Source organism: Lacerta agilis, chromosome 4 (genome assembly GCF_009819535.1).
Source record: "Lacerta agilis isolate rLacAgi1 chromosome 4, rLacAgi1.pri, whole genome shotgun sequence".
Classification (NCBI taxonomy): Eukaryota; Metazoa; Chordata; class Lepidosauria; order Squamata; family Lacertidae; genus Lacerta; species Lacerta agilis.
In genome coordinates, this window is record NC_046315.1 from 2150360 (window position 1) to 2174118 (window position 23759).

At 47.1% G+C, this 23759-nt stretch overlaps 1 protein-coding gene and 1 pseudogene across 1 annotated transcript; one reads left to right on the forward strand and one right to left on the reverse strand.

The window, feature by feature from the left end:
* Nucleotides 1-23759, forward strand: part of LOC117044872 — a 934741-nt pseudogene that overhangs the window by 553670 nt on the left and 357312 nt on the right.
* On the reverse strand, nucleotides 3547-23512 carry RRM1 (ribonucleotide reductase catalytic subunit M1). The gene is made up of 19 exons (XM_033145669.1): nucleotides 23411-23512; nucleotides 21320-21408; nucleotides 20405-20582; nucleotides 19946-20046; nucleotides 19111-19170; nucleotides 17987-18026; nucleotides 16582-16744; nucleotides 15945-16086; nucleotides 15642-15725; nucleotides 14490-14651; nucleotides 12754-12833; nucleotides 11500-11701; nucleotides 10281-10430; nucleotides 9705-9926; nucleotides 8440-8516; nucleotides 7717-7852; nucleotides 6236-6331; nucleotides 5262-5450; nucleotides 3547-4769 (listed from the first exon to the last, which is right to left on the reverse strand). The coding sequence occupies exons 1-19, from the start codon at nucleotides 23427-23429 to the stop codon at nucleotides 4587-4589; spliced, it is 2373 nt and encodes a 790-aa protein (XP_033001560.1). The 5' UTR covers nucleotides 23430-23512; the 3' UTR covers nucleotides 3547-4586.

Here is a 23759-nt window from a genome sequence, read left to right on the forward strand (position 1 = left end):
CTACCTGCTGTTCCCCTGGGCTGTCCACCCTGTTATCTATGGGGTGAGGACCAAGGAGATCAGAGAGAGCCTCCAGAAGCTCTTCAGGAGATCCGGCAGCCCTCTCCTTAGGCCTTTCAAGGCAAAAAGCGCTAAATGAGCCACTGCTGAAGGGCTGCTTGCCATGGATTCTCAATCTGTGATTCCTGCATTGCGAGGGGTTGGACTGGATGACCCTCAGGGGTCCCTTTGTAATGAATCAGATCTAAGTTAGGGGATGTTCAGAAACCCAAGGTGTTTTAGGAGTTAATGGGCACCCCAGTTTGAGTGGCAGATACCCCTTGGGAGGCGGGACAGTCCGCTCTTTAAAAGGAGGGAGCAGCCGTTAGTGTGTAGAGAGAGTGGTGACTGGAAGGAGGAGGGTGTGGGGCCAGGTTAGGTTTAGGTCAGGTTAGGTTAGGATCGTTGAAGATGTGTGTATGATGCTGAAAGAAAGAGTTTACACTGTTATGAAACTAAGCTTATGAACCATCACTGAAACCGTTATGTTCTGTAAGAAATAAAGATCTCTTATTGTTGAGCCAGGAAAATATCGTCGTTCATTTGGTCCAGCGAGTTATATAGGCTCTTGAGGAGGTGAACTCAGGGAAAGGACAAAACTAAACTGAAGGGGGATAGTTTGTGTCTTGGAGTTCCCTCAGGAGGGGCTAGCGGGCGGAAACCCTGGTATTGCCACAGAGTTGCTAAGAGGGCTTAGCTAACTGGTATAGTGAGGGATCTGATTAAAGAGAGACCCCGAACTGTAGGCAAAGGAGAGGTTAACCCCTGAAGCCCAGAGCAGAGGATATAACCGGCCACGGCCGCTGGACAGTAAAACTCCCGTTACTAAGGGATCCCCAGGTTATAGATAAAAGGGAAGTGAAATAACAGACGGACCTCAGAGGGACAGGTGGGGTGCATTGTAATTTGACCCAGAACACCTGATTAAAAATTCACTTAGTAACGAGGGGAGAGTCAGAAGTGGAGGTTCGCCGCACTCTTCCACCAATTGTTTTGGGGATTGATTTAAATTAATTTAATCCACTGTATGCTTTTTGTAATATTTTATGTATACCACTTAGAACTTCCAGCAATTAAGGGGAGAACAAATGGCTAAAATCTTAAATGTAGCCACAGCTGAGGAAGAAAATGTACCTTGACTGATCTTGCATTCTGTATTTCTAATATTTTTGTAAGCTGTACCCAGAGAACTAAATGATAAAAGCAGCATACCAATGTTATAAATAAATACCAACTCAGGGAGCTCCAGTGCATATTGGCTTGGCTGACTGTCCATCCCACACCATTTGGTACATAGAACCCTAGAATCTTAGAGTTGGAAGAGACCCCAAGGGCCATCCAGTCCAACCCCCTGCCAAACAGGAAACACCATCAAAGCATTCCTGACAGATGGCTGTCAAGCCTCCGCTTAAAGACCTCCAAAGAAGGAGACTCCACCACACTCCTTGGCAGCAAATCCCACTGCCGAACAGCTCTCACTGTCAGGAAGTTCTTCCTAATGTTTAGGTGGAATCTTCTTTCTTGTAGTTTGAATCCATTGCTCCGTGTCCGCTTCTCTGGAGCAGCAGAAAACAACCTTTCACCCTCCTCTATATGACACCCTTTGATATATTTGAACATGGCTATCCTATCCCCCCTCAACCTTCTCTTCTCCAGGCTAAACATACCCAGCTCCCTAAGCCGTTCCTCATAAGGCATCGTTCCTCATAAGGACCATTTTGGTTGCCCTCCTCTGGACACGTTCCAGCTTGTCCGTATCCTTCTTGAACTGTGGTGCCCAGAACTGGACACAGTATTCCAGGTGAGGTCTGACCAGAGCGGAATACAGTGGTACTATTACTTCCCTTGATCTAGATGCTATACTCCTATTGATGCAGCCCAGAATTGCATTGGCCCCATTGCTTTCCTGACTTTGAAAAGTCCGTTGTTGGGGATCAATCAGCGCAAATATTTCCGCTTGTACAAGGTAGCACCCCCCAGCTCCTCTCCCTCCACACACACCATGCACTTGTGGTGGGATTTTTGCCAGGCCCATTATTAGTGAGGGCAGCAGGTTCACAGGTGAAGGAATGTGAGCTGACCGCAAAACTTGGTAAGAACCAGTCAAAGCGGAAATGAGTGGCTGGTTTTTAAAGTGAAAGGTAGCTCCGTTTTCAACCGTCACCATCATGTTTACATTGTATACCTCCTTTCGGAAGACTCCCTGGGAAAGACCCTGATGTTGGGAAAGATGGAGGGCACAAGGAGAAGGGGACGACAGGGGATGAGATGGTTGGACAGTGTTCTCGAAGCGACTGGCATGAGTTTGGCCAAACTGTGGGAGGCAGTGAAAGACAGGTGTGCCTGGTGTGCTCTGGTCCATGGGGTCACGAAGAGTCGGACACGACTGAACATGGGGCACTGGGAAGGAGTTTATGAAACCAAATGGGGAGTGGCTCCCCCAAATTTGGGAACCCTTCCTATATCCATTCCAGTGGGATCCAGGCCTGGTTTTGGCACCAGCAGTCACCCAGACTTAAGACTTGATCAGATTCTCCTTGGTCTCAGTGGCTTTCGACACTGTTGCCTGAAATTCCAATTTGTCACCCCAATTGTCTTCTGTGGCTAGGAGGCCTTATGCCTGGCTTAGAAGCTATGGTTGTTCCTGGAACAGGATAGCCTGGTCTCCATGGTCCAGACTCCAATGACATCCCACTTGGACTACTGCAACCTACTCCATGTGGGGCTGCCCTTGAAGGTCCAGAGGCTGCCAGGCTGGTAAGTGGGGCCACCCCATGAGCCACGAGTCCTGAAGACGCTGCACTGACTGCCAGTGAGCTACTGGGCCCAATTCAAGGTTAGTACTAGCATATAACACCCTAAATGGCTTGGGACCCAAGAACCTAATGGAGCACCCTCCCAATATTAACCATCTGGCAACCTAGGATTGGCAGGTGAGTCTTGGTGGTGCTGCCACCGAGCTGGTAAGCCTTTTTCAGTTGTGGTTCTCCATTTGTGGAATGCTCTCTCATGCGAGATGTGCCTGCCTCCCAACATTATTAACTGCGACTCCTGCGTAACAGGGGGTTAAGACCCTACAATTCTACAACTCATAACTTTCAGAACGAATCTGAAAATATCCCTGTTTACCCTGGCACTTCAGAGCTGAGGGACAGTGTCCTGGCAATGTTTTTTTTGTAGAATGATTTAACTGTTTTTAGAATGCTGTTTAAATAATTATTATTGTGGATGTTTTTGCCTCAGCCCCGGCTCCTTTGGGAGGAAGGATGGGATATGCATTGAATAAATAATAACACTGTTCAACTTTTCATATTCAACCAAACTCTCCCTTCCCTGCCTGCAGTGTAATCCTATGACTAGCAGTTCATTTAGGAATTTTACTCAGGAAAGTGATTTGTACCGTTGTACGTAATCGCTGAAAAGCATGCAAGAGCAGTTGACACTTTGATGACTTTGGCTATTTCGAACAAAGACATGAATTAGCCCCAAGAAATGTTGGACACCAACTTTACACCATGGCTTTTATTGATGCACTGAATTTGCTTAGAGGATTCAAGTCTACGTGCAGAGTCCCCAAATTCAATAAATAGTCCAGAACTAGGCCACTTAATTCTGATGGGAATGACAAAGAACTGAATAAAAAAGGCATGGTTGAGTTTGTGGTGAGCGTCTTTTTCTTGTCTTTATCAAAACAGCTCAGCCCAGTAAACGTCACTCTTCAGAGAAGGCAGGAGTGGCCACAGCAGCTTTGTGGCAAAGAATAACACCGATAAACCATGCCCAGTTTTTGGATGCTTAATCCAAGCTCCTTCCAGTGGCTTTTCCCCAGAATTCACAGCCGGTGAAGGACAAGGGAAAACATCCCCTCTATGTAACAGTAACTCTAAGCCCATCTCCAGAAGCGGCTGGTATGGGCTGTGCCACCACATGACAAGTTGTGCGCCCTAAAGTAGCAAGTTGCAGGCCCACACGATGAGCAAAGAAGATGATCCCTCTCCCTCTTCATGCTTTGCAGCGCCCTGACTGCACACTGCTGGTCTTAAGACCGAGAGAGAGAGAGAGTGCTAGACCGAAAGGGCTGGACAGGAGACACCACTTACCCAACGGGATGTTGTCTCTCTGGGTAACAAGACGTGGTAGTGGAGATTTTGGCATAAGAAGCGATTGTCAAAAGGAGTCCATGTTCCCCGGAGTATAATGAGATGCATGAACTTTTCTTTATGTGCATTTTAAAGGAGCATACTATTATTTACATTACGGATAAGAATATAAAAGGGCACTTAAAGGTTCCTGCTACAACAGTTGTGTGTGCAGATTGCCTCTGCCGCCGCCACCCCACTTGGACGACCCTGACAGCTGTGCCATCTGAAGAGGAAGCAAGGACGCCACTGCTCCCAGCGACCCACAACTGCTTGACCCCCTCCTGAAGCAGAACGGCAGCCTCTCTCTTCTCTCCAAAGTGAACTAGACCTAACTAACCTAGCTGGGGCTGCAGGAGGGCTGGAGCAGGAGAGGTGGGGGGGGGGGTCTCCACACCTGGCAGCAGCTTAAGACCCGCACATGAGACACTCGTCTCTGTTCTCCAAGGAGCACACCATGGCTGCTTTGTTCCTCTCTTTCTCCTCCTCATCCTTGAAGCTCTTCTCCTTCAGCTTCTCCTTGTTCAGGGTGAACTGGATGGGGTTGGCCGCCGGCTTTGTCCTCAGGTAGTACATGCCAGTCTTCAAACCCTGTGGGAAGGAAAGGGTGAGATGATAGATAGTTTCCTGCTTGGCAGGGGGTTGGACTGGATGGCCCTTGTGGTCTCTTCCAACTCTATGATTCTATGATATAGATATGAGGAATGAAAGCAGTTTGAGTAGGTTTCGCTCCCGACATCTCAGTAACAGGAGGTAACCCAGAAGACCCAGGATCCAGCGAAGGACGTTGCCACTGTTGACAGCTGCAACTTATATAATAACTATCCTTTTCTATCCTTTCTGTATCTTTCATAAGTATTCCACGCTTTCTGTAAGTATTAAACTGCCAATTCAATTCAAAAACCAGGCAGAACCATGGGCCAGGATTTCCCCCTGGACAAGGTTTGCAGGACTTGTCAAAACAGGGCCTGAGCACAGTGGCCTGTTATTGGGGCTATATTGTTATAGCTTAAAAATATAACCTACAAGATCAACACGAAAAACTTGTATTAGGGTGGTTCTCTCCCCCGCCGCTCTGCTTACCTGCTTCCACCCGTAGAAGTGCATGCTGGTCAGTTTGCCATAGTTGGGCTCCGCAATGTGGATGTTGAGAGACTGGCTCTGGTCAATGAAGGCCCCCCGGTCTGCTGCCATCTTGAGGACCGTTTTCTGGGAGACTTCCCACACCGTCTTATAGAGCTGCTTCAAGTCATCTGGGATCTCAGGGATATTCTGAAAGGCAGAAGGGCTACAGGATGACTCCCTGAGAACAGGAAGGTTGCTTTTGGCTTACACCAGGGGTGGGGTGGGGGCTGGATTTGGCCAACTCCCAACTCACGTGGATGATCCAGAAGAAAGTCAAAGTCAACGCTATCAAAATCTGCTGCAAGATTCGCTCCCTCCAGGTCATCCAGTGCTAATTCTATCCCCAACCAAACCAGCCTCACCTACGTAAAAACAAAGCCCTTCTGGATGAGGCCAGTGGTCCATTTAGTCCAGCATCCTCTTCTCACAGTGGCCAACCAGATGCTCCCAAGGGAAGAAGCCATAAGCAACAGCCACTCTCCCCTCTTGGGATTCCCAGAAACTGGTATTCAGAGCTAAAGGCCTCCAACAGTGGAGGGAGAACACAGCTATTGGGTCTCGCAGCCAACAATAGCCAGATCCTCCATGAATTTGCCTAATTCTCTTTTAAAACCATCCAAGTTGGTGGCCGTCACTACGTTTTGTGTGAGCAAATGCTATAGTTTAGCTGTGTGGAGTCCTTTCTCGGATCTGCCCTGAATCTTCTTAAATCCAAATTCACCGTATGGCCCCACTAGGTTCTAGCATTATGAGAGGGAGAGAAAAAAAACCCCTTTCTGCTTTCTCAGCCCTGCACTGTGCAGCCTTACTGGATGTTAACAATTTCAGTGTTCAATTAACTGTACTTTTGTTTATCCCCACTTAAATAATACGACACAAAAAGGTACCAGGTGTGTTTGAAGGGCATGGCAAAGACCCCCTGGGTGACTGACCTGGATAGAGCCATTGTAGCCAATAATCTGGTTCTTCATCTCCTCGTTCCACAGGCCCCTCTCCGTCAGGTCTTTCAGTAAGTGGGGATTCACTATCTGCAAAACCAGAACACCTCAGGTCATGCTCACTTACAGAAAGCAGCCAGTATCCTGTTTGCTGCAGCAGCAGACAGCTTCGGGAAGCCCACAAGCAGGACATGAGTTGCCCCACATATGTATCTCCTGTTCCCAGGAACTGGCATTCAGAAGCTTGTGGGCTGCCTCAGATCCTGAAGGCAAGGCACAGCCATTATGACCAGTAAAGGTAAAGGTAAAGGTACCCCTGACCATTAGGTCCAGTCGTGTCCGACTCTGGGGTTGCGGCGCACATCTCGCATTATTGGCCAAGGGAGCCAGTGTACAGCTTCCGGGTCATGTGGCCAGCATGACTAAGCCGCTTCTGGCAAACCAGAGCAGCGCATGGAAACACCATTTACCTTCCTGCTGGAGCAGTACCTATTTATCTACTTGCTCTTTGACGTGCTTTCAAACTGCTAGGTGGGCAGGAGCTGAGACCGAGCAACGGGAGCTCACCCCGTCGCGGGGATTTGAACCGCCGACCTTCTGATTGGCAAGCCCTAGGCTCTGTGGTTTAACCCACAGCGCCACCCGCGTCCCATTTATGACCAGTAGCCACTGACAACTCCTGTCCATGTGTCTAATCCCCCTTTTAAGCCATCTAAGTTACTGGCCATCACCAATTTTTGGGACAGCAAGTTCTACAGTTTGACTCTGCGCTGCGTGAAAAAGGGCTTTCTTTTGCCTGTCCTGGATCTTCCAACATTCAGCTTCATTGCATGTCCACGAGTTTCAGTGTTATGGGAGAGGGAGAAACTTCTGCCTGCTTCCTCCCTGCCAGGCATAATTTCGTCCACCTTTATAATGTACCCTCTCACTTTCCTTTCCCTTAAATTAAAAAAACCCCAGATGCTGCAACCTTTCCTCATAGGGGACTTGCTCTGTCCCCTTTATAATTTTGACTGCCCTTTTTCTGAAGCTCATCAAAATCTCACATGCCAGTCCACCATCATGGCAATTCTCTTCATCATCAGAGCTAGCACCTTGAATTTTGCAACCATTTCCCCTTGAAGCACATATTGGAGCCATGAGCCGCCAGAGAGCAGCTCAGTCTGCACACAACACAAAGCCAACGTTTAATGCGGAGACTTGCTTAGCTCCTCCCCTGCCCCTGACTGCGCCACACAGGGAAGGAAACAACCCCAACCCTCTCCAAACCAAGAACAGCAGGGCCAAGGTTTGTTCAAAGTAAACAGGGATTTAATGCTGCATATGAATCAGGCCTGTGGTTCTGGCACTCACAAGAGGCGGGGGCTGAATTTTATTAGAAAGGATGGCAAGGAGGACACTGGGATCTCAGGTGCAGCACCCACCTTGAGGAGCAGACCCCTGTGTTGCTCAAGGCCACCCTTCTGCTGCCTTACCTGGAACTCTCCAGAGAGAACTCTGCGTGTGTAGATGTTGCTTGTATAGGGCTCAATGGACTCATTGTTGCCCAAGATCTGAGCTGTAGAAGCTGTCGGCATTGGCGCAAGGAGGAGGCTGTTCCGAACCCCGTACCTAAATCACACAGAAAGCAGGGACCCGTGATTGTTGAAGAGGATCGCCATCTTCAGAGAACCAGCCTTCGGCACCAGTTAAGGAAAGCCCGGTTTTGACCCATTAAAAAATATCTTGCCCAGCAGAACCATCTGCCACGTTGGTTGCAGGCGACTGATAATACCCCAAAGTGCTTGTATTCCCCCAGCATTCAAAAGTATCTCGCGGTCTGGTGTTAAACAAAACCAACTAAGTCACAGAGTAGTCCCACTGAAATTAACGGACTTGATTCTACTGCGTCTGCTCCTAGCATGATGAACACTGGATACCCCAAGATCAGAACACAGCATTAAGTTCTCCTGTGCAAGCTGCACAGAAATGAATGAGAGCTGTATCAGGGAGAAGACTGTGCTCTTATGCAGCTGTTTTAACATCCTCAGTTTAGAGCTACCCTGTTCCTTTGGTTGAAATTGGCCCCACCTCTTCTCAGAAGCATGGAGTCCCACCATGCATGCTTTGCTACTCTTCACCCACCAGCCCCACCACCTGCCAGCTCTGGGTGTTGCCCAAGGCACGCTGAGCCAAAGAGATCGAGGGCTTTTACTCACTTTGCAATCTTCTCCTTCAGAGCCTTCCAATCCCAAAGGTCTGTAGGGGTCACATTCCACATGTCATACTGAAGGATCTGAAGAAAAGGCACACAGCATCTCGTCAAACCAAACCTGCCATCTAAGTGAGGGTGTGCAGCCTGCCTGCTACCACAGCAAAGCCCAAAATATAGTAGAACAAAAGGGGGGAACGAAGAGGAAAGCAGCTTCCTTCAGGTCAAGGCTTCTTGCAATTTTGGGTTCATACACAATGCTTCAATTCCCGCTTGGACACCGCATGGCAAATGCCAAGCTCTCCACACAGGCATGAGTTGATGGTTTCTCTCCATGGATGTGGCTATTCATCCTTCAGAGGTTTCAGCCATGAATGTCATCGCAATGAATCTGAGACAATCGTGTCTAAGAAAAAGCATCTCAGACACGTGGAGGGCACATGGCGAAAATCCACACAGCTGTGCAAATTATTAATCTCAACTACTCATGATCATGAACCTCCACACCTCCATCTAGAGTTTTGTAATGGACACTACAAAGCAGGGATCAGCAACCTTTTTCAGACTTGGGCTGGTCCACCATCTTTCAGACCATGTGGTGGCCGGACTATATTTTGGAAAAAAAAATATATGAACGAATTCCTGCGCCCCCCAAATAACCCAGAGGTGCATTTTAAATAAAAGCACACATTCTACTTATGTGAAAACACGCTGATTCCCGAACCATCTGCAGGCCGGATTGAGAAGGTGATCCGCCTTAGGTTGCCTACCCCTGCTATACAGCATTCTGGAGTTCCCAGGTTTTGTTAAGTGAAAAGGCAGAGGAAAAGCAGAACACCTGGAAGAATTTAAGAGCTTCAAAATATACCTAAGGATAGAGGTTTAGCAAATCCAGGTGCAAGCAGACATTTCACTCAAGTGTAAAAATGCTTACAAAGAAAGAACGCTTTTGAAGAAAATGCTTGCAGGGGCATCTTGTCGGAACTGAGGGCTAGGAACTTGCTTTTTAAAAAAATGAAACTGGGTATTCATGAATATCTGAACTCTGTGCCAAAAAGCCAGATTCAACAACACCAGTCATAGGGTGAAATAACTGGGGAAATTGACACTTAAATTATTTCAGCATCTCAGTGTGGTCCAGCAGACATTTATTGGAGTTGTGGCACTTCTTGGCATCTCAGTTTGAGATTCCAGAAGTTCTAATCCGACAGATTTGCCCAAAGGACCTTCAATACCATTGGTTCAAAAACCCTTCTAAACTTTGCCACTTACGCCTTTGCTGACTGGGCATCCCTCGTAGGTTTCGTAGGGCCCATGTTCCTTGGCAAGCTCACAGCTGGCGTCTAGGGCGCCATAGTAAATGGTCTCAAAGATCTGCTGGTTGAGCAGCTGGGCCTCTGCGCTCTCAAAAGGGTACCGCATGAGGATGAAGGCATCAGCCAGTCCCTGCACACCGATACCAATCGGACGATGACGCTTGTTTGAGGTCTCGGCCTGCAACACACGGTGAAGGACAAAAGGATAAAAAGGTAGGGGGGACAGAGAGTTAAGAACCTGGAATGGGCAAGCTCTGGTTTCAGGCAAATCATTCTTCCCCTACTAATGTATTGTGTACTTCCCACAGCCCACCAGCTAATGCCTGGCTAGCAAGGAATGTGCTTTTTTGGGGAGGGGGGGAATACATGAGGAATACAGAAACTGGCACATCCTTAAGTTTCTCCATAGTGTCAACCACCCTTCAAAGGAAGTAGCTGAGAACTTGCTGGTTCTCTGTAGTCCATCAACCTTGAACAACCAGCCTTACCAAGAGCACCTCTCAGTCTAGGGCTACCAACTCCTCCTTCGTACCTCTGGCACAGGGTAGTAGTTGATGTCGATTATCTTGTTCAGATTCCGGACAATGACTCGGGTGACCTCGGCCAGCTTCTTGAAGTCGTAAGTGTGCTCGGGAGTGACGTACATATTCAGGGCTAAGGAAGCCAAGTTGCAAACCGCAACCTGGAACAGGCAAAGAAGGAAGCGGTGCTCAATGGCAAAAGCAATGTGTGCAGTAGAGAGAGGGGAAAGGGTTACAAACTGTATGGCAGAAGATGTTCCCCATCACAGGCCCATCAACCATTTACCCGGAATGGCAGAATCTGAAGAGCCACCTGCTTTGAGCCGGGACACCCTCTGCCTAAATGCAGAGCTCTAAATCCAGTTCTAAATGCTATGGGGAAGATCCTACAGGCTGCCTAGCCAGGCAATGCGCTCAAATATGGTCAGGAGCGCCTATATACAAATTCAATTTTATTCCCCGTTATCAAAACCATTGCTTTCCAATTCTATTTTCAGTGGATCCTGTGAGGAATAAATCCTCAGAATGTCAGAAGAGGGCAGTAACTCAACATACACAAATCCCAACCACTCCACCTCTTATTTCTCCAAAGCTAGACACTCCTAGTCCTTCCAGACATGCTGTCGACAACACTTATGATCCTCATTCTGTTGACACACACACACACTGCCCACACCACCAGATGAGTAGTGCCAGTCTTCCTTGCTCTACATATATCTATGCACATCATTAATTTCTGGCTGTGTTCCTTTCACCTGGCAGTGAATTCTACATCATCATCATTAAAATATTTTTTAACTTTATATACCACTCTTCACCCAGATATCACAGGGTGGTTTACAGCATAAAAACACAAAATGAGTAACAACACAAGCACAGTACACACTTAAAAGGCCATAGATTGTTTAAAAGCCCAAGGCCTGGCTGAAGAGGATTGTTTGTCCTGGTGCCTGGCACCTAAAGATATGCAAGGAGGGTGCCAGGCGAGCCTCCATGAGGAGAGCAGTCCCCAAGGGGGAGCCACCAGAGAAAAGGCCTGTTCTCATTTTGCCCAGATGAGTAAGACAAAGTAGGAATTTCCCACTTCTCATGGCATGTGAACATCCCTTTGCCCTTTTGATTGACAAAACATGGGAGAACAGTGGCTCCTCCAAATACATCTCGTGGGAATGCCTTCCCTAAAACGGACTCCGCTGAGCCGCAGTGGCACCTGGTTCCTATCCAACCCACCTCATCTTGGCTGGTGTATTCCACAATTTCTGTGCACAGGTTGCTGCATTTGATAGTTCCCAGATTCTGCTGGTTGCTCTTCCTGTTGCAAGAGTCCTTGTACAGCATGTAAGGCGTTCCTGTCTCCGTCTGAGACTCTATGATGGCATACCAGAGCTGCTGAGCCTTCACCACTCTGCGGACACGCCCCTGCTTCTCATAGCTGCAAAACAGAGCAATACTTGTCATTGGGACCTGCTTGGAGTTTCTGAAAAATAGGCTCACAAGCATCTTGTTTTCATTTGCAAAGCAAGGACACTGAAACCTCATGAACTCCTGGTGAGACATGGCCCCTGAACAGGAGGTGCACAACAGCACACCTAAACTATGAACAAGTGTAATGGTCTTGGGTTCCTCCAGGGCAGGCATAGGCAACCTTCGGCTCTCCAGATGTTTTGGACTACATTTCCCATCATCCATGACCACTGGTCCTGTTAGCTAGGGATCATGGGAGTTGTAGGCCAAAACATCTGGAGAGCCGAAGGTTGCCTATGCCTGCTCCAGGGGATCCTGGGAGCTGCAAATCTGGGCAAGTGCTGAGCGCTCTGTTGCAATACAGTGGTACCTCGGGTTCAGTACTTAATTTGTTCCGGGGGTCCGTTCTTAACCTGAAACTGTTCTTAACCTGAAGCACCACTTTAGCTAATGGGGCCTCCCGCTGCCGCTGCGCTGCCAGAGCACAATTTCTGTTCTTATCCTAAAGCAAAGTTCTTAACCTGAAGCATTATTTCTGGGTTAACGGAGTATGCAACCTGAAGCGTATGTAACCTGAAGCGTATGTAACCTGCGGTACCACTGTATAGGCTCCCCATATAAATACAGTTCCCTGAGTTCCTTGGGAAAATTGTAACAGAAGCAGTTTGTGTTGTTCTTAAGAGTCTGGATTTTTGGCCAGCTCCAGCTGATGAGCACTGCCAGTTCCCATTTTCAGAATACAGACCAGGGAGGAAATGCAAAAACTGTAGTTCCATTAAGTTTTCTGAACTGTAGTTGCAATAAATGAGCTACAAATTCCCACTCAGAACATACAGAATGAAAAGACGTAACAAGAGCTTTGATTCCATTTTCATTTCGAAGCAGGCTCAAAAGGTATTTTGTCTGGAATCATTTGGATCCAGCTAAGGGGCAAGGCGAGGTGATGAAGGAGCTGCTGCTGTTGACAGGCTATTCCTGGCTCAAACTTTGCCAACGGATGCACCAGCCTCTCTCTCATACCTCTCATACAGCTTCTCAAACTCCTCTCCCCAGACTTCATCTAGGCCCGGGCATTCACTGGGGCACATCAAAGACCAGTCCTGCAAAAGAAAGACTGGAAGTAAGCAAGGACAAACCAACTGTTCTTATCTTCCACACAGCAGGACACTGCAAAGACAAAATGTACATTAGCAAGCCTTCATGCCTTTAAGCGCGTAAAGACTTTAGTCACCACTTTCCCCTCCTCAACAGGGAAAACATTTTTATCAATTCATTTCTGGGGAGTGGAAAGGGTGAAGAACACAAAATATTTTTTTCTAGTTACAGGTGGGTAGCCGTGTTGGTCTGCCATAGTCAAAACAAAATCGAAAATTCTTTCTAGTAGCACCTTAGAGACCAACTGAGTTTGTTCCTGGTATGAGCTTTCGTGTGCATGCACACTTCTTCAGATACACAGAACATATTTTTTTCTAGAAGCTCAACTGTATTTTCAATAGAATGAAATACAAAGAACCGAACACACAAATCATTATTTATGTGTATTACCTTCCTGTTGGCAATTGTTTTTATATTAAAATAAAGAACATTTTAAAACCCTGTGGTTCACCAAATGGTCCCAGGGTGGGATACAAAAAAAAAAAAAAAAAAAAAAAAATTAGACTTATTTAAAACAAGACAGCCATTTTCTAACTTCTTCAGTGCCTCAGAACTGATCAATGATCGTTGGATAGATATTGGGTCCAATGTCACTTTGCCTTTAGGCTTTTTAAAGCCATAGGACTTGATCCATTATGCTGCTAGGAATACATTTCATGAGGAACAGAGAAGGAGGAGAAGGAGAAGGCCACCTTTATTGCCAATGTACAACCTGTGTACAATTAAATTAACCGAGTCTTCCTCAATCTCATTGCACTCTGTGTGCTTGTCGCAGAACACATCAACCCCGAAAGTCAGTTGCACTACATTATTTTCCGTTCAGCAGCCTAACAGCCCACAGATAGAAACTGTTTTTTAGCCTGTTGGTACGACTGATTATACTTCTATATCTCCTGCCCGAGGGTAGAAGATTAAAGAGGTGCTGGCCAGGGTGTGAATCATCCCTGAGAATTTTTCTCGCTCTCCTAAATCAACAATCCCTTGCGATGTCATCTTGTGGGCTCAGGGGATAGCCCATGATATCATGTGCCGTGTTCACCACCCTCTGAAAAGACTTTCTGTCCATGGCTGTCAAGCCAACGTACCACACTGTGATACAATATGAGAGGACACTTTCTATTGTGGACCGGTAGAAAGAGGTCATCAATTGTTGTTTAACACTGTTCTTTCGCAAGACCCTGAGGAAATGGAGTCTCTGTTGGGCCTTCCTAACCAACTGAGTTATATTGTTTTTCCAAGTGAGGTCTTCACTAAGGTATTTAAAGGAAGAGACTCTCTCTCCACACACACACACACCCGATCTACAACGGGGCTAGTTCCCTTCTCTTCCTCCGAAAGTCCAACACCATCTCCTTTGTCTTGCTAATATTTTAGGTGCAAGTTATTCTCTAGGCACCATGTGGATACTTTTTGAACCTCCCCCCAGTACACTGAGATACTACAAAACTGCCCAAATCAGTGTTACTCTGTAACTCATTGGTTATATGGCTGTATCTTGACAAGAGAAGACGTAACTCAAAACAGAGTATGCTGGCACATGCCATTGCCCACTCTTTGCAGCCCTGCTGGCAGGTGCCTGTGCTGTGAGCCCAGCTGCACACCTGGTTGGTCTCCACGCGCTTCATGAAGAGGTCTGGGATCCAGAGGGCGTAGAAGAGGTCGCGGGCACGCTGCTCCTCCTTCCCAGTGTTTTTCTTCAGGTCAAGGAACTCAAAGATATCAAAATGCCACGGCTCCAGGTAGATGGCAAAGGCTCCAGGTCTCTGGCAGAGCAAATAAACAGAAGAATCAGAACGACGCCTAGAGGAAGTTGCATCTCTGGCCCTAGCTTCTCGCTCAAGTGGAGAAGAAAAATTAAGTGGCTTCTGCCTGGCTGAAGCTTTCCGTCATTTCCTGGATTATAACTAAACAATGGATGAGGTTGCACTAAGGCTGCTTGCAAAATCTAACAAGCACACCCAAGTGCTTCTGCATGTTTATTACACATTGTTCAAATTTCAAATGATGCGCCTCACGCTACACTGGAGATCTCACTGGATGATCTCCCAACCTTCAAAAGGTTTTCAAGCCTTGTACCACAAACCAGGAGGATCCAAGGACAGCCTCTTGGTGCCCAACCTGCACAATCTTATATAATAGATATAAGCAAACTGGTATCAACTGGAACCTTTTTCAAGGTCATTTTTTCAAAATAGGTGATTTTTAGAGAAACTCTACAGATAGAAAGAAGCTGGGGGATCAAGATACGTTACGAAGCAATTTTATTCACTGAACTCCCTGCAGTCAAAGCCTTTAACATGAGCCTAGGAGAGCTTGGAAAAAATCCCAAATGCTGACTGTACTTCTGGGCAACCCTTCAAGTATCTCAGAGACACCAGAGGCACAAAAGGAAACCTTTACACCAGGCATAGGCAACCTTCGGCCCTCCAAATGTTTTGGACTACAATTGCCATCATCCCTGACCACTGGTCCTGTTAGCTAGGGATCATGGGAGTTGTAGGCCAAAACATCTGGAGGGCCGAAGGTTGCCTATGCCTACACCATGGGACTACCCAGTGGCAAGCCGGAGATGCCCATATTGAAAAGGAACTAAAAACACTGCCAGGCACTCTCACAGTAGAGATGTGGCTACTGACAAGTGCTTTCCTTTAAAAGGAGTTTCAGAACAAGAGCAGGGGGAAAAGCTGGAAACGTCTTTAAGCACTTGTACTCGCAATCCCACTCCCCCAAGTCTCTGGAAGAGGCCAACACACCTTGTTCCCTCCTTGGTCCACATAGCGAGCTGTGTTGTTGTAGACCCTCAGCATTGGGACAAGTCCATTAGAGTTCCCGTTGGTCTGAAACAAAGAGAAAGCAGATTGGCATCACTTAAGGCACAGAGCAGCTTGTTCCTCTTGCAGAGGCAGGTGCCCAACCCCACGTAGGAAAGGCTGCCAGTTTTATAACGCAGGACCTGATTTAAGTTACATTAAAGCCACAGCAGCCCAAGGGGTTGGAAAACAGGTGCTTTGCAGCAATCACTAACACAGCCAGGCTGTTCTCAATTCAAAACTCACCCCGGCGATATAGCTGCCGGTGGCTCGAATGCAGCTCACTGCGACACCAATCCCGCCAGCAGACTTGGAAATCAGCGCGCAGTGCTTAAGAGTGTCGTAGATCCCTTCAATGCTGTCATCCTTCATGCACAGCAGAAAGCAGCTGGATGGAAGGAAACAGAAGTGTTAAATGCCACAGGAGGGGGACAGACAGCACTCAAGCTGACATTTAAAGCCATCATGCAGATATTTGGGGGGGGGGAGGGGGGAATGCAAACTGACAGCTATAATTTCACTACAACACTTAATTTCATAAGCCATGGGACATTAATTTTCTCCTGAAAGGATTTTGTTTCTTCTTTATGAGAAATTTTGAATCAATACCTCCCCTCCACCCCCAGCAATTAGCACCAGCAGTTAAGCGAGAAACTTGTTCGTTAGCAACAGCAAGCAAATAAGACCCTTTAAGTAGGCACTGTTCTGTTTTGGAGAAAATGCACCCCTCTGAAAAAATGCTTGCTGTAAAAACTGCAGATCAGTCTAAGCAAGAGCAAGGAAGGGACAGTTGACGCCCATTTTATAGACAGTTAAAACCATTTTGCTTAAGCAACATCATCCTCAATTGCTCCCTCTTCCAGTGGCCACCTGCCTGGGTTACCTGGAGAGCTGGGGGCGGTTGGTACCAGCATTGAAAAGAGTGGGCGACGCATGGGTGAACCACTTCTCAGAAAGTAGGTTATAGGTTTCAATTACAGCATCGATGTCGTTCTTGTGGATTCCCACAGACACCCTCATCAACATGTGTTGGGGGCGCTCAGCCACTAGACACCGGAAGAGAGGAGTCAAAAAGAAAACATGAGTGCATCACAGCTTGCGAAAGGAGCCTCTGCTGCTAAGGCAGCTGGGCCCAGTAAATTCTGTCAGATCAGAGCGCAATTTCCATCACACCTACTGAGCCCTGTCCTGGCATCTGTAGGATTCCAGGCACAGCAAGATGTAAGAGTAAAAGCTGATGGAAGAGTCAGTTCTTGCCAAAGGTCCAAATTAGCCCCCCTCAACCCAAACAGAATAAATAAAAACAAATTTAGAAAACTCGGCGATCACCTCATGAGTGAACTGCTGCCATGTGAAGAAGAAGAAGAAGAAGAAGAAGAAGAAGAGGAGTTTGGATTTGATATCCCATTTTTCACTACCCGAAGGAGTCTCAAAGCAGCTCACATTCTCCTTTCCCTTCCTCCCCCACAACAAACACTCTGTGAGGCGAGAGGGGCTGAGAGACTTCAGAGAAGTGTGACTAGCCCAAGGTCACCCAGCAGCTGCATGTGGAGGAGTGGAGACGCGAACCCGGTTCCCCAGATTACGAGTCTACCGCTCTTAACAACTACACCACACTGGCTCTCAATGTGAGTTAAAAGAAATCCCAATCTACTTCTTCAGTGCAGAGGGGCTGTGGCTCAGGGGTAGAGATTATGTATTGCATGCAAAAGGTCCCAGGTTAAATCCCCAATGGCATCTCCAAGTAGGACCGGAAGACATTCCCTGTCTGAAGCCCTGGAAAGCCTCTGCCAGTCAGTGTGGACAATACTGAGGCAATGCAGACCAGTGGGTCCGTCTCCACATAAGGCAGCTTCACATGTTCCTATGCCAGGCAGCAGCAGCAGCATGTAAGGAACATTTGTAACCTAATGCCCAATGAAGCTGCTACTTAGATGGTTTTGAGAAACAAGAATGTAATGACAGTACTCTCCCCTCTTGCAGTTATCAAGGGCTGGTATTCAGAAGTATTAACTACCTCTGACAAGAGGCCGGCTCTCAGTAGGAAGCCCAATACCTAGAACCACCCCTCCTACAGAAGTGCTAATCCTTCATGATTTAAGCTCCAAGGAGTATTAAAGTGCCAAAAAGCCCCCTTAAGCCATCACTCCTAGAAAGCTATGGCTTTATTTATTTAAAGCATTTATATATCACATTTTATCAATGATTTCAAGACTGTTTACAAAAAATTAAGAATAAGCTATATGCATTTGTACACAGGACTGAGACAATTCTCATGTACCACTTACCTTTGGAATTGATTTTTAGCAGATACGAACGCTCAAGTGTCTTAAAGAGAGGGGAAAGGAAAAGGACATAGGTCACAGCTCATTATAAAAAATAAAGGAGTAGAAGATTTACTACCAAAAAAATCAATTGATTCCCCCCCCCCCCACCAGCAGCCTCTTATTGCACCTGAAAGGCTGTGGCTTCAATCAGTATTTCAGAAAACCCCAAAGTTCCTCATCAGGTCCATAATGGCAGACCAGCTTCTCTGAGGAAGACCCTGCAAGCCACAACTGCAAGAGGCTTCTCCTAGGGGCATGGGGGTGGGGAAACTCTGACCTATGGACTTAACGAAGCCCATTCTGAGTAAACCACATCAACCTTTCCCAGGTCTATGGTTCTTCCTCTGCAGGCAAAATTCAGCACTCTTTAAAATTTGGAGCCTTTTCCATCACCCTGCTTAACCAACACAAAAGCCCCCCCCCAAGCTCTTAATTCGGGCTACAAAGGAAGACTCGGGAGTTGCCCAAGGCTGGCTCCATCCAGCTGGATGGCAGGATCCAATTCCCCGCCCCTCTCCTAGGCTGTGTTTTCGCCTCATGTTTTCCTAGCCTTTACCAACCTGTGCTCTCCAAATGTTGCTGGGACTACAATTCCCACTGGCCTCAGCCGGCTCGGCCCTAGGATGCTGTGGACTTATGGGGATTGTAGTCCAACAGCACCCGGAATGCACCGCATTGGCAAAGGCTGATGTGGCAGGGCAGCCCCACCATGTGCACAGTCAGGCAAGCAGAGCGGGGGCTCTAAAACACACCCAGGATCCTCTGCAGTTGTCGGTGTTGAAGGAAGCCATGGGTGGGGGGGGGGAGCGCATGTACTTCTCAGCAGGTTATCAGCATTGACAGCTCCCTGGTATTGGGAAGTTTGAAAACTGCTGCCTTACTTAGAAGTTGCCTTATCAAAATTCCACTAGAGGAAGATGTGTGGCAGACTGCAAAGGAAGGCATCAAGAGAAGGCATCTTGCCTCAACATGCCTTCCCCAAGACATTCATATGAACAACAAGAAGCACTTGCCAGCTGGGATGAGGCTGCTTATTTACTGTCTTACCGGTAACTGACACCCTCAAAGAAAGAACAACTCTTTACCTTAAAGCCGAAGTAATTATAGGAGAAATCCCGATCATAAATTATAGAAGAGTTCAGTCTCTGAGAGAAGAAAAAATGAAAGTTAGATCAACACATTTAGACTATGTACACCCCAGTCCATGTAATACAGAAACCTATGTGGTGTGTGATACAAAAAAGTAAAAATAAAAAAATAAAAAAGCTCTCTGGATGTGAATTGTTCCATTTTTCAAATATTTGATGACTCAATTTGTTTCCAAATGGGAAGCTAAGAAGCAAACAATTCTTAATTTCAAACCAGCACCACTTTTCCTTTTCTCTGAAAACCGCAGAATGTCCCCTGGCTCTGCTGATCAATGTAACTGCATTTGGAATATTCTACATGTACCCAAAGGACCAACAACGCCACACTGTATGAAAAATCACTATATTTGTAAAGGGCTTATTTCAAAGGATCAGACCTGAACACGGGGCTTTGGGAAAACCCATGTTTAAAAGAGATGGCAAGGCCACCTTCCACCAACATCCATGAGGAATTTGTGGAGCATGCATGATAGCAAAGATCTGCGCACACGAGGGCAGCCATCATGCGTGCACAGAAAATGCTGGCAAGTTAACTTTCAATCCATGCACATTCCTCTGTCTGGCAACTCATCTGCCTCTCCACAAATGCAGGTGGACCATCCCATCATTCTCTGTCACAGAATATTACGCAGTTTCCCAAACACCAAGTGGATATTCAGGTGGACACTGCTTCCCATGGCCTGCGCGTCCCTAGCACAAGAATAGCCCGTTCTGCTTTTAACTCAGACTGTTTTTAATTCTTTCCTGTTAGCTCTGCCAAAGCGCTACTTACATCTTTGTTGGCCAATACGATGTCTAGAGTTTCCTTAGCAATCATTGGAGAATGTTTGCCATTGTGCGGGTTCACATAGTTGTACAGATCTTCCATCACATCTAAAAGAAAGGGAGATTAATGTATTTTAATAATTACAACCGTAAGGTTTGCCAGTATTATCACTTGCTTTTGGAGGGGGGGCGGAGAACAGGCCAAGTTGAATGCCCCCCACCACTGAGCAAATCAGCTGAAGACATCAGCTCATGCTTACTGCACAATGTTTTAACTTGGCAATTCATCACAACCATTTGATCGGTGAGAATTTCAGCACAATCCAATGCCTCCTGGGTACGTATTATTAGTGGGATTAACTACATCAAACCTCTCCACCCAATAGTTTTGCTGTTAAAATCCCTCCAACATGCCAGTTCCACGAATGTTGCAGAAATGGTTTTCCAGCACACACACCCCACTCACCGCTGAATACTTTCTTGGTTTCCTTGTGCAGGTTGGAGACAGCAATTCTTGCTGCGAGGATAGCATAGTCAGGATACTTGGTTGTCAAGGTTGCTGCTGTTTCAGCGGCCAGAGTATCTAGTTCTACAGTAGTGACTCCACTGTAAAGGCCCTGGATCACTTTCATGGTGATCTGAGCCTGGCCAAAAAAAAAAGAGAGCAATACCCACAAAGTTAGTTTGTTATAACAGAAAGGGGGGGAGCAATCAGTTTTCAATGACTTTGTTTGCCAGAGAACTATATGATTTTTGTTGCAAAGCTGTCCACTTGGTTCCTTTCACTCTCAAGGTGGTTAAAGTAATAGGGAGACTGAGATGCCTCAACAAGAGTAAATGTACGAATCTTAAAACAGGTGGGCAATGGGAGGGATGAGAGGGGAAGAGGAGTGCTCAGAAGGCTGGGAAGTTGAGTAATGGCAGTTGCTCAGTGATTGCTCAGTGAGGCGCAAGGCTTAAAACTTGCAAGGTACCACCTGTAAATATAATCATGCTGAATGTAATAGTTTGGAGGTACTCAAAATTGCTCACAATTTTACATAAAAACTTGTCACCTAAAGTGGCCATTTTCCCTGGAAGGCAGTTTACAGATTTATTTATTTTTAAAATGGCATACACCCAAAAAGCAGACTGGTTTCCAAATCAGACCGAGGCAACTGTGCACAGAGTGGAACTTCAAATGTGTATTGTGTGGACCACAGCAGCAAACACTGCTTTGTCACTATCATGAACAGAACTTCCCTCAGCATACAAGGAGCTTCATTCATTTATTCATGAGAATTTACGTTCCACCATCCCACTACAATGTGCTCAAGACGTTTTACCGTTCTTGTTTTATCTTAGACCACGACAGACTCATGATAGCACCGAAGACACTCACTGGGTCAACGAAGTCCAAGTTGAGACCGTAACACAGTTTCTGGATCCGGGACGTGATCTTGTCAAACATGACGCGCTCATGACGCCCATCTGCCAAAAAAGAGACGGGAACAATAAGCATCACTTGCTGAGCAAACGCTGCACTGGGTGAGGGTCCAGTCAAGGGTTTGGCCTCACAGCCCCTACCACTGCTGCCATACCCCTTCCAGAAAAACTAGCTAGCCCCTCCATCAAGTAGAAAAAGTGGGCTGCAAATGCAATAAACGGGGACATCCAAACAAATTGAATCAGACACTTCACCAGCTCAGTGACCCAAGGGAGATCAATATGAGCATGTCACCACGAGGGCCCTTGCATCCCAAACAGCAATTTGGGGAGTGGTGATAATGTGAGGGGTGGCAAGGGGAAAGGGCCAGAGGACACCACCCCAGGGTGCCTCTGGAGATGCTCCTCTCCAGAGCCTGCAGGGTGGCACCTCAGGGTGCCCTGGGCTGACCCTGGAGGAGGTGGGGGGCGGTCTGGCAGGAACCGGGTGTTGCCTCACTCCCAGCATCAGTAAACCCCACCACCACCCGTGTCTGTGGAGTGGTGCAGCGGACAGGGGCCTGGGATAAACAGGGGTTCGAATCCCTCCTCAGCTGCTGCCTCTCCGCCTAGTCTACCTCGCAGGGTTGGTGTGGGGATTAAAGGGGGGGCGGGAGAACAGCCTTGCACACCACCTTAAGTACCATGGGAGGAGGGAAAGGCAAGCTGGAGTTTAATTATTTTTATTATTATCATTATTACTACTACAAATTCATTTACAACTGCCTTTTCCCCTGACAGGGACTCAAGGTGGCTGGCAGTTAAAGTGGATGCAGCAAGGGAGAGGACCAGGCAGCCTCCATGACACCCCCAGACCCGCTTGCTGTTACTATTAGTTGTTGCTGTTGTTGTTGTTGTTGTTGTTAAACTGACAATCCCGTCCTTCTCCCACACTACACACAAGGCGGCCAAAGAGGAGCAGCAGCAACGGCGGCGGCAAATGGTAATAATAACGTTTCTTTTCCTGTTCGCTTCATACCTCAACCTTTACTTATTTTTTTTATTAGCTTTACAGCATTGCATTTTTTTAAAAAAATCACAGAGAAAGCATGAATTAAACATTACATCCAAACAAGAACAAAATACAGAAAAAGGAAAAAATATATAAAAAGAAAAGAAAAAGAAAAACGGGGGGGGGGAAATAATAAACGAAAAAGAACTTAGTCAAGTATACAAAACTGTTCAAAGGATACAAGCAGTAATTTGAATATTCTATACGCCAGGTTCTCAGAAAGAAATTACATTTGTAATCCTTCTTTTCTTTCTATCTTTCTTTCTGTTTGAATCCCTGCTATATCAGTTGACTTCCCTCTATCTCTTTGTGGCTTAAGTTTGACACTTCTCTTAAGTGACAAATATTCTGCATTCATTTATTAAAATCAGTCTCCCTTCTCTCTCTCTCTCCCCCCCCCCCTTTATATCCGTGAGATAAAATCTACGCACAGCCAAGTATTAGTTTTTAGAACCATATTTTGTCAGGTAAGTTTTTAAAGGCAATCCCTTGTCGCCTGAATTATCTCTTGTCATTTTTCTGTCATTTTACGCGAAGACCCCAGAGTAGGGTTGCCAGGTCTGCTTCCAAAAAATAGCGGACAAGCGCGTGGGGGGGGGGGTTAAATTAAGTTATATATTTTCTTACAAACATTTTAACACGTATTAAAATACCATTTCATCATAAAGCTTTTGAATAAAAAAAAAGTCCACTATTTTTTTGGGGGGGGGAATAGTGAACATAATGTGAAAAAATGGACTTTCCACTCAAATAGTAGACACCTGGCAACCCTACACCAGAGGACCCCCCCCCCAAAAAAAATACCCTCCATCTCTTCCTCTCTTTTTATGGCGGGAATATTGGCCTTGGCTCGGGCCCAGGGTGGGGGGGGGGCTCGCGGTTCCCGGCTCTTCCGTCCCTGTCCCCCCACTTCTCCACGCCAGAGGGGTTTGGGGGGGGCACAAAAAAGTCTTCCCTCCCCTCACAGTCGCCCTTGAAGGGGGGGTCCCTCCTCACCTCTCTTGACCACGTGCATGGCGGCGGCGGCCTCCTTCTTTCTCCTTCTTTCCCTTCCCTTCTTTCTCCTCAGGCGACCGTCCGTCCTCGGGAACCGCGCGCGGGATTGGGGGGGGGGAGGGGGGCGGCGTCGGCGTCGCCTGCGAAACGGCTCCTTCCCGCCAAGCGACGCTGGCCCCGCTGCGCCGCCGTAGCCACGCCCACGCGAGGACGCCGACGGAGCCATCTTGGGGGCTGGCAAATGTTGTTGTTGTTTTTCCCCCCACCCCCTTGTTGAAAGCGCTTCGCACAGCGGCTAGGGCCCAAAGCGGAGGCGCTTGGTCCGTGCCCGGGACAAAGATGGCGGCGG

Excerpts from the sequence above, each read along its gene's own strand:
- RRM1 (XM_033145669.1), bottom strand. Across the intron at positions 18,027-19,110 it reads ATAATTACTTCGGCTTTAAG|ACACTTGAGCGTTCGTATCT; the intron begins GTAAAGAGTTGT and ends CCTCTCTTTAAG. Across the intron at positions 11,702-12,753 it reads TTTGAGAAGCTGTATGAGAG|CTATGAGAAGCAGGGGCGTG; the intron begins GTATGAGAGAGA and ends TCTGTTTTGCAG.